Source organism: Xiphophorus couchianus, chromosome 9 (assembly GCF_001444195.1).
Source record: "Xiphophorus couchianus chromosome 9, X_couchianus-1.0, whole genome shotgun sequence".
Lineage (NCBI taxonomy): Eukaryota > Metazoa > Chordata > Actinopteri > Cyprinodontiformes > Poeciliidae > Xiphophorus > Xiphophorus couchianus.
The window spans coordinates 14,695,583-14,711,477 of record NC_040236.1 but is presented as its reverse complement, the minus strand read 5'-3'; the positions used below and the strand labels follow the sequence as shown (position 1 = coordinate 14,711,477).

The 15,895-nt window shown below is 39.3% G+C and overlaps 2 protein-coding genes across 2 annotated transcripts; both read right to left on the bottom strand.

The window, feature by feature from the left end:
• Positions 1-377: 377 nt before the first annotated feature.
• On the bottom strand, positions 378-2,741 carry foxd2 (forkhead box D2). The gene has a single exon (XM_028026650.1). The coding sequence runs from the start codon at positions 2,274-2,276 to the stop codon at positions 1,170-1,172; it is 1,107 nt and encodes a 368-aa protein (XP_027882451.1). The 5' UTR covers positions 2,277-2,741; the 3' UTR covers positions 378-1,169.
• A 3,375-nt stretch (positions 2,742-6,116) lies between these two features.
• Positions 6,117-7,373, bottom strand: foxe3 (forkhead box E3). The gene has a single exon (XM_028026647.1). It carries the CDS (start codon positions 7,371-7,373, stop codon positions 6,117-6,119), a length of 1,257 nt encoding a protein of 418 aa, XP_027882448.1.
• Positions 7,374-15,895: the final 8,522 nt, after the last annotated feature.

Below are 15,895 nucleotides of genomic sequence, written 5' to 3'. Positions count from 1 at the left end.
TCAACATGTGGAAACACATAAAGGGGAATTATGTGTCTTGTTCATACCCAGACATCAATTTAGTGCAAGCTTCAGCTGCTAATGTTGTCGTTAACACATTAATCATTTCCTTCCACTAACATTAAGCGGCAGTTTATTTTTTGGGAAATCCCTAACAACATACGCAAAAATGGGAAAGAATCTGGGTCGTGAACGTGATTTCAAATAAATCCCATAGTTTGGAACCTCTTCAAAGAATTTTCATTTGAAGGAGAAAAAAAATGATAAAGAAAAGTAGACAAGTTTAAGACAAGTTTGCGAGCTCTCGTTTGCTCTTTAAGATTTTTTAAATGTCTTGTAATTTTGAATGCAGAAAAACTAAAGTAAAAAAAAAAGAGTTTTTGTTTCTTAAACTCACAAACATTTATTATTCTTGTCGTTACAACAAAAAAGAACTGACCTATGAACATTTAGGTGCTCAGCTATTGGCAACACAAGACAAATGTTTCACAGATTCAACTGTAAATATAGGGAGGAACGAACAATTTAAAAAAGGTTGAGAGAGTCAATCACGCAACCTATATGTATCCACTGACAACAGGAAACGATATTGCCACAAATTCACCATGTAGAAGGAGGACTGCTGGAGATTGGAGTGATTTTTCTATGTAAAGTCAGAAACCCCCCTTTCGTCTTCATGTGCTTTCTAAGTAAAAACCTGAGATTGCCGTCTTTCTTCTAGATATCAACAACAATAGTGCCACTATCTTACAATAAACACAATATAAATCATAATTAAATTCTCAGTTATATTTATAAAAAAAAATGGAAATAAGCCCCACTGGTCGTTGGTGACAACTTTAACTTATGTTAAAATATCAGTTTTTATTATTATTATGATTCTTATTTTAAATCCCATCACCTTCTAAATGAGGACCGCAGACCGGGACTTGCAGGCCTGCATTGTGTTTGTTTTTTATGATCTTTCATAAGTTGTCCGCCTCTCAGTGTTATGCACATATATTTACATCGCATAAATAAAGTCTCCTCTCACATTGTTAGGAAACCGAGAGAGCTCGAAACAAACTCTCTCTCTCTCTTACTTTCTTTCTTTCTGCAGCAAAAATGTTCATCCTACCTTCACATAGGACGACGTCACAATTATTATTTCTTATTCACTTTTTCAGTTTTTAGAAAGGGCAAGTGTTCAAGTTGGAGGTCTTGGTGGGAAAAGTCTGACTCTGCGGGCTTGCTTGGAATAGGCCCTCCTGGGAAATGTTCAGGTGGCTGGAAGCGGAGGCCAGCGCCGGGGTGAGCATGGCCAGGATCTGAGCCTGGCTGCTGCTCTGCGCGCTGTAGGAAGAGCCGCTGGAGTTGGCCGCTCCTATGATGTTGTCAATGGAGAAGGAGGGCCGACTCGTTGTGGAGCTGGAGTCCGTCTTTAGAGGCGGCAGGGACGGGCTGAGCTGCGGGTAAAAGGGCTTCCTCAGGTCGGTCCCTAGAAGGGAGGGCAAGTGATGCGGCGCGGGGAATATGGATGCAGGTGAAGGCAAGGTGCAGGGGGCGTTGGGGAAGGGGAAAGATCCGCCGGTGTGGTGCGGGTGGAAAGGGTTGTGGGCTGTGTGAAAGTTCTGCAGCTGGAGTCCGTAGTTGTATCCATACGGCCCGTATCCGAACCCTGGCAGAAAGCCGCCGGAGTCCCTGAGGATTTCGTTACTTTGGTGTCTCTTGAAGCGCTTCCTCCTGCGCAAGAAGCTCCCGTTGTCGAACATGTCTGCGGAGTCCGGGTCCAGGGTCCAGTAGTTGCCCTTTCCCGGGTTACCGGGCTCCCGTGGGATTTTCACAAAGCAGTCGTTTAGGGAAAGATTGTGGCGTATGGAGTTCTGCCACGCAGGGAATTTTTCCCGGTAGTAAGGGAATCTGTTGCTGATGAACTCGCAGATCTCGCTGAGCGTGAGCCGTTTCTTGGGACTCTGCAGGATGGCCATTGTGATCAGAGCGATGTACGAGTAAGGGGGTTTCACAAGTGCACTTTTTCGGGGTTTGTCCCCGATCAAGGTCCCAGACTCCGCGCCGGATCCCAGAGGCTCTGACGGGCAGTCGGAGCTGCTGAGCCCCGGAGAGGAACCTCTCTCCGCCGCGCTCTGGGAGTAATTATCGTCCGAGTCATTGTCCAAGTTGAACTCGTGGTGAATGTATTTCCCGTCTTTCCCGACGGATATGTCCCCTCCGACCACATCAATGTCTACATCTTCGGACAATGCAGAGCTGTCGGACATATCCGTCCCTAAAGTCATCCTTGGAGACGCAACTTCTCTTCCCTCGTCTCTCCCAGATTTCTTCCTTTTTCTGGTAAGGCTGAAGTGCGAGAGCGCGCGCACCCCTTCCCTTTCCCCCCCTCACAAAAAGGTATTATTGTGGACACTTTATCTCCAACGAGTCAATGCACACATAGCTACAAAAGGTAAGAGACACATAAATCTTATTGACCTGCGAATCTGGAGATTGCCTTTGCATCCGAGGGTGGTTTCATTAAAAAAAAAAAAAAAAAATTCTGATGCACTCGTGTAAAAAAGTCAGCCAAAGATACAGTCAATGTCTTCCACCGATAGCTGTCAGAGTTTGTATTTTCTTCAGATGCGATGGTTTTCAGTCAAAACACTACTTTTGGGTATCCGAATGTCTTTCCAAAAGAGGTTTTACGCACGGGTTTGGAGAGGTATCCAGTCGGACTGTCACACTATCCTCCTTAGCTTTCAAATGGTATTTATAGGAGCACGCCGATCACGTGATCTTTGAGTCACAGTTACCAGGAACTGGACAGATTTTTTTTTCTTCCAAAAAGTATTATTTGTATTTGTATTTGACATTAATCAATGTTTCTTTTTTTTGCCGTTCAAATAGTAATAATAAAAAAGAACTGAACTCGCGACCCAAAAATTGTAAAATCACTGTTTTCTCATTGTGGGTCATATGCACTTGTAAAACTCTAAAACTCAAGTGGAATAATTACAGTTAAAATAACGTGGGTTAACGAAATCTGCCTGAATTTTACTTCTTAAAGACTTGCAGAAATATATAGACCGTACTGAAACCTGGAAAATATTCGACGTTGCTGATTTAATCTGTTTTTAATAGGTAATCACAACCAAATCAAACTAATTAGAATGGATTCATTCTATTCGTAAATGTATTTATTTATTTGCAGAGAAAGTTATTATTATTATTATTATTATTATTATTATTATTATTATTATTATTATTATTATTATTATTATTATTATTATTATCTGATTTTCCTTTTTTAAAAAAGGGAAAAAAAGAACGATGTTTTCCATACTCGGTCAATACGTCTTGTCTGTGAGTAGATTTTTTTTTTCCTTATATGTTTATAACTTACTGAAAACGCTTGCTATATAGATAATTACATGCGTGTGAATTGTTGTTGTATTGTCTTACCTTTATTATTAACATAAATTAGTTTTTCCCTTCTTAGAAAAAGTAAAAAATAACTACATACATAACATTAATGATTTCACACAAACAATTCTTATCATTAATGTTATTTCAAAAACAAACGTTCATCGCCACGTAGGAATTGACTCCTGCTGCTACTTGACAGGTGAAATATCCAAGTCGCTTTTCTCTGTCTCCTTCTCAACAAGGCAGACAATCATCCATTTGCATGAGTTGTAAAAAGGCAAATGGGATATTATAGACGCTGCAACATGCTCCGAGTTGTTTCTCATGAGATGATGTTTCATCAGGAATGAAACGTCAGCAGATGATAGAACAATATTTGCGGGTTCCTCTCATTCGTTAGACTGAGCTGTTATCCGTCATGCTTCCATTCAGGCTCGCACTAATAGGAGATCAGGCAGCACAATATTAACACGTCCTATGTATAAGAGTTTTTACATGTAAGCTATCCTCTGCTTTTCATTGTTTCTGGATATTATTCGCTTGTTTATCTCTTTTGTTGTCTTTTTGTCTGAAAAATATTTTACCGGTAAATCGAGTTCAATTGAAATATGAGATGCCGGATCCTATTTCATTGTGTGTTGTTGTCATAACTGACTGTTTAAAGTCTGAAAACAGACACTGAAGGGTTATTTTTTTTCCCTGAAACGTTACTTTTTTTTTCTTTTTCTATTTTTTGTTTCCATGCATATAAATAAGTTGTTTGTTTGTTTTTTTCAAAAATTTTGTTATAAACGATCGATACTGTCTATAATGTGTTTTGCTTTCAATAACTGAAATAGTTGCCACAACCTCGATATGTTATATTTTGACTTGTCATAGCCTATATCACTAAAAGTCACCTGTCGTTCTATAGTTGAACTTCTACAAGGAAAGGATTAAAACAAATATTTACTTACATGTATTTGATTAAACTATTTGAAAACTGAATCCGAGTGTCTTGGTTTTACTATTTTTCAGAAGTGTGGATGTTCATGGAGTTACCAGTAGCGCTCCGAATGAGCTTGCTGTAGTTTGTGGTGTTTACGCGCCACCTGCTGGTGAACTCAAAGCAAAAAATCCATTGGATAAATTGGCTTCTGTGTCTTTTACGATTTGGATCCCAAAAGAGAGATTTTTTTTTTAAATCCACAATTTCCAGTCAAATTTCTGAAACTTATATGTTTTGCTAAATAGCTGTGCATCTCTTAATAAAATGCAAGATAAAATTTGGCCAAAGAACAAAAACAAAATAATATATTTGAGGAATTGGGGATTCAGCTGCAACACAAGAAAACAGTAGGCTACACATAAACTAACAAAATGTTAAACATGGGTAAGTCTCGACTAGTGAATTCAATTTATTCACTTATTTATTCTCCATTTTTATTTTTCTTGCTGCACCACGTTTGAGCATCCAAAATACCCCATCCGCCTCCTCCATCCCCGCGTCCCTCCCGGATGTTGACCTCTGGAGGCACTTTGGCTTACAACAAGAAAACACTTTCATTGACAGATTTTTGACAACCTATCCGTGTTCTATGTCTGTGAGATATAGCAACAGCTCAGCAATAGTTTCCTGAGAAAAAAGTAAGACGAAACCAATGAACATCTTATTGTTGCTGCCATCTCGAGGCTAAAATGTGTAAATTGCTCAAGTTGTGGAGGAAATTATTATTATTATTATTATTATTATTATTATTATTATTATTATTGTTGTTGTTGTTGTTGTTGTTGTTATCGGACTAAGAGACAAAAAAGTTGAATCAGAGAAATTATGTCTTGTGGCTGGTTGCATCATTATTTCGATATTATTATTACCATAAATTATGGTTATTTATGACGTGCATTTTGCAATTGAACTTTTATTATGTATATTATGTTTTGTTTTTTTCATTTGTACTGCATTTTTTTCTAACTTTTATCTTATTTTATTACTTTTATTGTTATAATTATTTTAGGGAGCGGGGAGTGGGGCTACGAACGGAAAAGATAATTTATCAAGGATGCACTTAGTTGATGAGTGAAATTTGACCCACTACATTTTTTATTTTTTTTGAAATATTGTTAAATCTTTATGCCGCTATATTAACAGATTATGTTGAAACTGGTCAGATGTAAGCTTTTTTATTTATTTATTTATTTTTTATTATCATCATTATTCATTCACAATCTTGTTCAGAGTCAGTGCATGCGTTTGCAATTGTGATTGTTTTTGTTTGTTTTTGTGATTGTGGTTGTTTTTGTGATTGTGGTTGTTTTAGCAAGTTCCTGACTGACATTCCATGAAAAGCAAAATAAAAAATAAAATAAAAACACCCTAAACAAACCAGGGACACATTTAATTCATTTACAAAAAGGAATTATTTATTTCCAGCGGCATGGTTGCCAGCAAATATCACACTTTTTTTAAAATCTTAAAATCTTGAGCTACATCAAGCTTTTTACACATACAAACAGAAGGAAACGTTTAATCAAACAAACTGAAACGTGAATTATGAAGAAAGTGAGTCAATCTCTAACTTTTTATTGTTAGAGATGGAATGTTTCAAACGGATATAGATGGCTTTGTACCTCTTTAAATATGAATGTTTTAAAATTCTTCCACAATGGAACAAACTCGCATTTATTACGCGTACGGTCTCTGCAAATTTTCTTTTACCTAAGAGCATATTATCTCACATATACCTCTCTAATCCTGTTGTAAAGTTGCCCTGTCTCATGTAGCTGTTGTTGTAGGAGTTCATGGGGTTCGGGAGGCCCAGGAGCTGCTCCGTGTGCTCTGCGCAGGAGCCGTGACGCAGAGCAGGTAGGGACAGTCTGTTACTCGAACAGTACACCTGAGAGCCGCCGGGGGAGAACCCGGCCTGGCTCATCGAGGGCAGGTTCGGAGGAGAGGCAGAGGCAGCGGAGTATGGGTACCCTGTTGCCAGATTGGAGGTCAGGTTTCCGCTGTTTCTGCCCAGCATGGTCGCCGCTGGGTTCACAGTCTGGTTCTGGAAACACGCTGACGGATCGGTGCTGGTTACAGAGCAGCTGGAGGTCATGGAGCCCAGGTCACCGCCGCTCAGACCCAGTGCCTGGGTGCTGAGCTCTCCCACCGGGCCGCCCTGCACCACAGTCTGCTGGCTAATAATGTTGTCGATGCTGAACATGCGCGGCTGCCCCTGGCCGACCCCCGAGGGGGTCTGGTAGTGATGCATCATGGCTGGATGTGGAGATGTGGCTGTCAACTGGGAACCATAGCCTGACCCGATCCCGGCGTACAGCGTGTTGGGGTATGACGGCCTCCCCATTGTGGTTGGCGTAAAGGCGCTGGAGCTCTGCATGTAACCCGGATAGGTACTCACATCTGTGCGCTTGAACCTTTTCCTTCTTCTTAAAAAGCTGCCGTTATCAAACATGTCCTCCGCAGCTGGATCCAGAGTCCAATAGTTGCCTTTGCCCGGCCTGCCGGGTTCCCTGGGGATCTTCACAAAGCAGTCGTTGAGGGTCAGATTGTGGCGGATTGAGTTCTGCCACTTCTTGGAGTTCTCCCTATAGAAAGGAAACCGCTCCATGATGAACTTATAAATGCCCCCCAGGGTGAGCTTCCTTTCGGGGGAGTTGGCAATGGCCATGGCGATGAGAGCGATGTAGCTGTAGGGAGGTTTTCCTCTCTGGACCGGCCTCTTCCTGCGGCGGCTGCCTGTGGGTAGGTGCTCCTCTGTGTGGCCCACTGCGCCTCCGTCCTCCGCGCTGGGGCTGCTCCCCTGGGGCTCAGACTTGATCAGAATGTTGTCCTTAGGCCGGGCCTGCAGCATCAGTGGCGGCGGAGGCAGCGACGAGTCCAAGCTCACATTTGGAGACATGACATCGGGGCTTGCCTCTGCAGGCGAGGGCTCTGCGGTCATGTTGCACATGCCAGAGAAGTAAGAATAATTTGCCAGAGTCATAAAAAAACGAATAAACGGGAGAACCTTCTTTGTATCGAAACGATCAGATGGGGAAAATTCCCTTGGATGGCTCAAGGAGGTGCGTATTTTAAGACAGACAGTCTCCTTTCTGTTACCAAAGCGAGTCCTCACTCCGCTGTTTGGGATGGTGTGTGTCAGTACAGGTGAGAGAAAGGCGTTGACAGTTTTATAAGACTGGGCAGGAGTGACGCCACTGGGTCCACACAGTGACGATTGATGAAAGAGGACTTACAACCCACCCACCAAAAACTGACTTTATCTGTCCGAGTAGTAGATTTCGACTGATTTGAGCAGCCGGTCTTTAATATTTAAAGTTCCTGAATTAAAATAACAGTTTCTCGACTCCTCAAATAAAAAAAAATGCAGAACCTAAAAATATAGATTCATATTCTAGAATCTATATTCTAGAATATGATCTATTAAGATTAATAGAACTGTAATCAAGTATAAGTTTGTAAATGTTAATACTTCATACATTCTACAAACTAAGCTACTTATTTCAGTCCAATCAAAACCTTCTGATCATAATTTCACTGAATATCCTAGCTTAGTCTCTGTAACTTATTGTGTAATTTTCCCAGCAACAGGGATAATACGCTTATTTAACTGGAATCATATAAAAACAAATCAATTTCTTGAATGTATAGAACAACCACCAGATCTGTGGTTAAGAAAGTTTAAATAATTTAGGTTTGAATCCAGCTTTAGCCAGCTTAGTGACACCTTTCAAAGTGAAACTCGCAAACATGCTAAAGTTAACCCTGAGGTAATAAATGACACCTATAGGTTGCAGGCGAAAGGTTTAAATGTAAGCACATATTTTGAAGGTTTCATCACTATTTTTGTATCATTTGTGTGTAGTAGAAGATTTAATTGATGGAAATTTCATAGTTCCCACATTTTGACTTGGCAATATTTTGCCCTCTCTTTAAAAAAAAAAAAATCTTATTCTCTGGATGTCACCTCCAAACTCCAAAATACTTCAGCACAGTATTGGTGAAGAAATATGTACACTTCGGCATCCTGTTTGCTGAAATTACCTTTTATTTTCATATTTTTTCTATAATATAAAAAAAACATCAACTATTTATTTTTAGTTGGGCGTAGTTGACTTTTACTTGAATTTGGCAGGATAAATAAATATAGAAATAGTTTTTAAATAATTTATCCTCCCCTAATCTTTTCTAACATCACAAAATACCAGTTTTAAACAGGGTGTGTGCAATTTTGAGATTTATTGAACAAATTAATAATTAGTTGCAGACACAAACATCACTGCCGAACCTTCTTCTGTGTCTGTAACTTTGCTGTTCTTTGGCCTTTCACTGACTTGCTGTCTGTATGCTTAAGGCAGAAACAACATTCACAGAGCTGCACCAGGCTACTCCAAAATCTGCAGCCTATCCAGCAATTGAAAAACAATAACAACCCCCTGAAAACAAGCAATTGAGCTATCCAAGCTTTTGAGAAAGGAAAGAAAAATATCCCTGCATTTCATTTTCATTTTTGGAGAGCGATAATCAAACAACCCAGTTGGGAGATGAGGAGACATGTTGTCTTTTGGATTTTGAAGTAAAAACAGTGTTGTGCACACAGTTGGTAGTCAGACAACACCCTTTAAGCACTGTGAAAGCCATGGTCTTTCTTTATGATTATTTAGGCAAACAGAGAACTACAAGCTGTTTGCGTGGCTTTCAGCAGCATTGTAAGATCTGCAACTTGGGATGCAAAGACAGAGCACAACAAGGTAGGGCCACAATTAAACAAACTATTGTATTAAGTTGATTTCAGTAAGTGAGTATTTTAATGACCAAGGACTGGAAAAAACTCTGGAGGATACACTTGAGACACCACATATATAGAGACGCACCAAATATCTTCTGAAATATCCCAACTATCAAATCAAATGGTAAACTTTAAATCTCCAACATCTATACACCAAATGAGATATCTTCTGAAGAATTGGTGAAAAGCAGAAGATATCTCATGCTGAATGAGTGTAATTTGCTACATGCAATATGTTGGGGGAAAGTATTCATAATGGTCTAACTTTTTCACAATTTATCCAATTGCAAGCACGTTGTATTTAGAACACAGTTATTTCATGCACCTTTAATCAAATTTGGGGCAGCCACCATTCACCCAAATTTTAAACAGAGTCCACCTGTGTGTCAGAATTAAGAAGAACCCAGAATTTTGTTAGAGAACATCAGTGAACAAACAGCACCATGAAGACAAAGGAACGCAGCAGACAGGGCCAGGGGTCGAGTTAAGGAGATGTTTAAAGCAGATTTAGGTTACTCGGCATTTTTCCAAGGAGGAAAACATCACAGCATCACAGGAAAGAGTATAGCAGAACTGCAAGCCAATCAAGACATAGCCACTCACATGAACTGACAGGATGTTAAAGAAGAGCAGAAAACCTGGAAGTAACTAGAAAAAAACTTGATACTGAAGAAAGAGGTTCACCTTCCAGCAGGATGACACAAAACAAAGAGATAGAGCTTGATGGTTGATGGAAGGGATTAGATCAAGTCAAATTCATGTTAAATAAATAAGTTAAAAAAAACACACTTTGAATCTTTTGTTTTATTTAATGTACTTTCTTGAAATGTAAAAAAAAAAAAGACAAAAAGTCTAAAAGGTGTTATTCTCCTTTACATGGTACTTCATTTGATTCTCATGTTGACTTATCTTCCACTTAAGTTGATTTTAAAGAAAGTTGTCCACAAGTTTTAAAGTAATTATGTTCCTCTTGAACAATCCTGCTGCGAATAAAAGTTGCTCATAGACAAAGAGAAGATATTAATCATCACCTCCTATAGTTCTGGCAGATGTCTGTTTTACCACAACCCATCCTCTACCAACACGCAGAAGCTGGCAACCCCATCCCACAGATAACTGGAACCCCCTCCCCTTCTCACCACGCTGCAGCTCAGACATAACTAAGCCCAGCTAGCTACTCACAGCCAGTGGTTAACAGCTTCAGACAGGCGTGGGAGCAGGGATGTATCTAGGCGGGATCTGCCCCCAGAGCTGCCAGGTCAGGCAGGACAAACAGGGGCTCAGGCCAGGAAACGAGGACCCCTGCCTCAGGGTCTGCGGCCTCTTGTTAATCCCCTCCTGAACCGCCCTGCCACCCCAGCACTGACTCCATACACCTTTCAGGACAATATTTGTTTCTGGGTCCCATAAATGGAACAAACATTCTGCTATAGCTATTCAGATAGTGATGGTTCCATTACTTTTCACATTGCAGACAAATTTAGCATCAGAATGTTCTTCTGACAACAAAGTAGATGTTTAAATAGAATGGAAATTGCTGTTTTCCTGTGGGGTAGATAAGGTAGAGAATTATGGACGACACCATTTCTAGCCCTACAAAATACAATCCATTTGCCAGAATCTTTAATTGCATCTTTGTATTTGTAAAAGCCATAGTAATACTTCTAAAGTGAATTACTTTTTAAGTTTCTGAAAACATCAAGCTGAATGTAAAATTTTTAATTTCTAAAATTATTTTTGTCTTTACAAAACCTTTCTGGAGTTGTCCATGAGTGTCTGGAGAATCTCAAATTGTAATTTGTAGATTACAGAATGATGTAAAATCTGCTTATTTGCTGACAATAAGATGAGCCCATGAAATTATTTTTAATGAAAAGCAAATGTCACCTATAGTCCAAGCTGTGCCCCAAAATTTAGAGATATTCAGACTTTCAGTCATGTTCTGTACCATATGGTGTTTTCGCTTCCTCACACTTCTTCCTTCTGATTCTCTGTAGAATTCTTTTCAACCACTCATGTTTGTTGTTGTCACCACAAACTTGCAGTGTGTCCTTTCTTATGCAGATTTATCAAAAGTGAGTTTCTTCAATCAAATTTAAAAAAGGAAGCAAAAATTCAGAAATTGAGAATTGTTTTGAAAGCGGTACTGTATTTATTATCTCAAGTATGAGGTTCTATCATCATACTTGCAAACATGGTTGAGCTAAAATCTGCATGGACTATAACTGGAATCATCTGCTTTGGTCACAGAGTTGAGCTATGCATTCACAAGCAAGCAACCATAAAACAAAGGATGACTATTTGGAAGAGTGACTCATTCGCACTGTTAAGTATGGTAGAGGATCTGTGATGCTACCAAAGACCCTGGGAATCTTATTAAAGCACAGAGAATAATTTTTGGTTCAAAATCCAAATTTACTTTAATATATTAATGTACACAATGGATATTGAATTAGCACTACTACAGAGACTAACATCAACTGTCATTTTTATCTCTGCTCTTACAATTGGGATACAACCAATCACAGACATGGAAAATTAGTGGTGCTCCTGGATTGGCCAGTTTGCAAACACCAGTAAATCAGATAACATTGCACCTAGATATATCAGCTTCCAGGCTGCATTTTTTTATTGCTACAATGTTTGACATTTGTGATTAACATTAACGGTAACACTTTATTTGATGGGTTGTGAAAAAGCATAACATAACACCCGTCATGAACATGAGCAAGTCTTCATGAATATTTATGACTATTGCCATAAAGTGTCATTCGGTAAATCATGACACTTTTAATACAAAGTTGACATTATTCAAAATGTCTTTATTATGACAACTTGACATTAACCAAAAAATCATGATCTGATACAGATTTGTTTTTAAAAGTATTACTGATTAAACTTTAGTTTTAATAACATAAAGCTACATATTTTTAAAAAGTTTTTTAAAGTGATTTTTCTGAAAACCTGCCATGCATAAACTGAATAAATGTACTCAAAATAAACACTGGGTTTTTAAAAATCCTTGTGAGATTATTTTAGAGCAATGAGACAATTTTTATACACATTTTTACCAGTGGTTCCTATAAATGTGGCCAGCAGTGCAAAAACCCCTGTGTCTACTCCAGTTTAATGCTAGGTTTACTTCTGTCTCTTCATCAGCTCAGCAAGTTCTCAAACAGAAAAAAAATCCCGAGAAGTACAGAGAGTGAGAGGAACAGATGAAGTTGCTGAGCAAACACTTAGAGTCCATTCATTCACAATGTGGCTCCAGGGGACGCAGAGAAGGGGAGGGGGCATGAGAAAGAGGGGAGGAATGAGGTAGTGAGACAGGGAGACACAGAGAGGGCGAGAGAAACACATGAGAGCGCGCATAACCTTTTTCTTGCTCAAGCTAATCAAGTACGGGCCAGGGCTCCTGAAAACGCAGGGATTACCAGGGTGCTGGAGCTGCGTTGGTCCGGGCCGCCTCTGCTCGCTCCTGCACTGCACGCTACACTGCCCTGCTAAAGCAGCGTACATGGTTCTCACACACACACATAGACACACACATTCATGCTCATCCACTGCTCATTTTCATTTGTGAAGCTTCTCATAGGTCTATTAACACAGATACGGCACACAAATTTTCTTTGTGCTGTATCTGGCACAAATTTGAAAATTGAAATTGAAACTGATTTGAATTTTTTTTTTAAATTTTCAAATCAGTTCTGGTTTTTTGGGGGGGTTTTTTAGCAGAATTAAATGTGCTTTTTTGCATTTGTCCCCCAAGACATGCAGGAAATCCCGTAGCTTAAAGTGCTGACTGAAAAAAAAATATCCACAGAAGCAAACACCACAAACTTGTCAAATCCTGTTAAGATAAGTGCTGTAATTACACAATTAGGAAGTGAGCAGCAATGGGCACACTTTGGAAAGCTTGGCTCCGAGCTATGTGATGGAATCTGTGAGCCGTAAGGGTCACCTTTCAGTAGGAAACAAGTTGCATTACCACAATATTGCAATCGGATTAAAATCTGGATTTTAATCCCCCCTTCTGTTTTTATTATTACTACTGAGCACTTCAGAGAGGAGCTTTCTAGCATGCTTCAGATCATCATCCTGCTGCATAAAGCCATTCCACTGAAGCTTCAGCTTATGAACTTGTGGTTGGACATTATCCTTCAGGATTTCATTTTAATTTCTCTGTCAACTAAAGCATGTGTTTCATGTTATCGCTTGGTACTCTGGCTTCCTCCCTAAATCCCAAAAACTGAGCTGTTAGGTTGAATTGGCCAGTTCAGGATGTAAGGCATCGTTCACATAATGACTACTGGAAATAGGTATACCCCTGATGGATGAACGGACGGACGAACGAACGGATAACAGCAATGTAATTGTATGAACATTTTAACTGGACATTCACTACTTGCTGACTTTCCTGGAAATAAACTTTGTATATTTAAAGCATTCCCAGTGTGCTACGTGGACCAGACAGGCTGAAAGCATGATGAGTAGCTGCTTCCTAAAAAGGAGAGAGAGTAGCATTGTGTCCATAAGTGTGTGGGTGTGAGGTTGTGAGAGGGGTAATCATGTATGGCAGTGGTCTACAAAGTCAGCCTTCAAGAACCGGTATCCAGCATGTTTTAGTTTTTTTTTTTTTTCTTTCCTGGTTTAATACATCTCAATCAAATTATGGTTCATCAGCAGGCCTTTTGCAGAACTTTGACATGTTGAGGAAGTAGTTGAATCAGCTGTGTTGAAGAGACGCATCTGAAACTCCTCAGGCTTTTGAGGAAAGGGGCTGTACACTCATGATGCATAGTCTTCAATGAGTATAAAGCTTTTTTGAAAAATTTAAATACTATAATATGTTTCCCCCCATTCTCATATGTGTTCGAAAAGAGTATCAGTAAGGTCACACTGACAAAAAAAAAATCCTCTAACAGACGTCAGAGTTTCACAGGACAGAGAAAGACCAGAGAGGTGGGCTCCAGACTGAGACAAGGACTTTCATTCAGGTGCTAAATGTCTTCTTCTAACACAATCTTTCAACATGCACTTCTCTTTGTTCATTTCAACTCATCAACCAGAGATTGGTTATTTCACTTCTGAAAATTGCAAATGAGAGTCACTTGATCCATAAAACGGCTATTTTTTTTTTTTTTTTTTTACCAACTAACCCAAAAAGAGTCTGCTCTGTTTATATCACCTCCACCAAGAGTAGTTACTGTCCATTGCAATACAGGTTCTTGCATTACCTGGTGGTGAGAGACGGATAGCAAGTGTGCAGACACACTTGCTGACTTCAAGACTTTATTACTCTGTGAGGAGGGGGAGAGATGCGATAAGATCCGACTTTCCATAGATTAATGTAGGGTATGAATGCCTCTAACACACAAAAATGCAAGACATACAGTATGAACACATGAAAGCAAGCAGAGATGTCAATTATTGTTGAGGAAAAAAAATCACAAACAAAATTAAAATACAGTTCTTAATTTTGAGGTTCCATGAGGTTTATACTTACGACATTCATCTCTTACTTTTAGTTCTCCACTCAGTGGTTTATCCCTCTCTTTTTTGTAAAGACCATGTAGAGCAGTAGTCGTGTTTGCCATCCAGTACCACACCCACATTATCCCCGTTGTCCTACCTATTGTCCAGGTTGGTCTTAGGTGGGATCAGCATCCATAATGTGCTCTAAGACTCTTGCACACAAGTCGGCATTAAACTCAGAAAAAGATGAACGTATGCAGGTACATGCAACATGGGCTGAGGTTGATTGTTTTCCTTTTTGTCTGCTCCAGCCCCTCTTTATGCTCTCCACAAATATTGTTCATTTTATTGTGGTTGCAGAAAATTATTCTACTTACTGATTCTGAAAAAAACAAAACAGGAACCAATAGATCAATTGTGCATAGCATTGTGGCAACACGAGGGTATGAAGCTGCTACTCTGCCCTTCAAAGCAGGGTAACCAGAGGGTGTCATAGCACCACCTTGGGAATTGCGCCCAAGGAAATAGGTAAGGTACGCAAGGTTCGTAACCAATGAGAACAAGACTTCATTCCACCATAATAGTTCATTTTATTGTTCCATGTTTTAAAAAGCAGTAAAATTCAAAGAACCACAATAGGAAGGGAAGTACACAGTACTGGGGCCTACCAGCAGGGGAAGGGCAGTCCCAATGTGGGAACTGGTTCCTAAAACAAAATAAATCACCAAGTAGGCTACTTGTGAACAGACACTCGATCAACACCGGTCACTCGCACAGCACACAGGTCCAGTTCCTCTGGATTAAACCAATTTTACATCCCCATCTAGTGCTTCATAAATCGGCTGTCATCCTGAAAAGAGTTGTTTTTAGGGCAAAACATTCCACAGCTATGGTAGGCCTAATTTCCTTGAGACGTGATCAATTATTTAATCAAATAAAATCAGAATTAAAATGTTCGGATGAGGGAGTATTGGATAAATATTAATATTATACTACATTAGATTTAGGAAACTGTTCAATAATACAGAAACTATTACATACATGAAATGTAAAGAAACCGATATATAAAGAAATATGCTCGTCATTACAAAAAATGCACTTTAAAAAATATAACTGGAAACATCCAAACACGTTTTTATTATGATTTTAGTAGCTTTATCATAATAAATTTTTCGATCTGCTATTTTTTTTTGTTGAAATGTGAACTCCGAAACTGCATTAACAGTAATTTGTGGCGTGCC

Bases quoted from the DNA above. Each gene is read 5' to 3' on its own strand.
- foxe3 (XM_028026647.1), bottom strand. From the start codon at position 7,373: ATGACTCTGGCAAATTATTCTTACTTCTCTGGCATGTGCAACATGACC.
- foxd2 (XM_028026650.1), bottom strand. From the start codon at position 2,276: ATGACTTTAGGGACGGATATGTCCGACAGCTCTGCATTGTCCGAAGAT.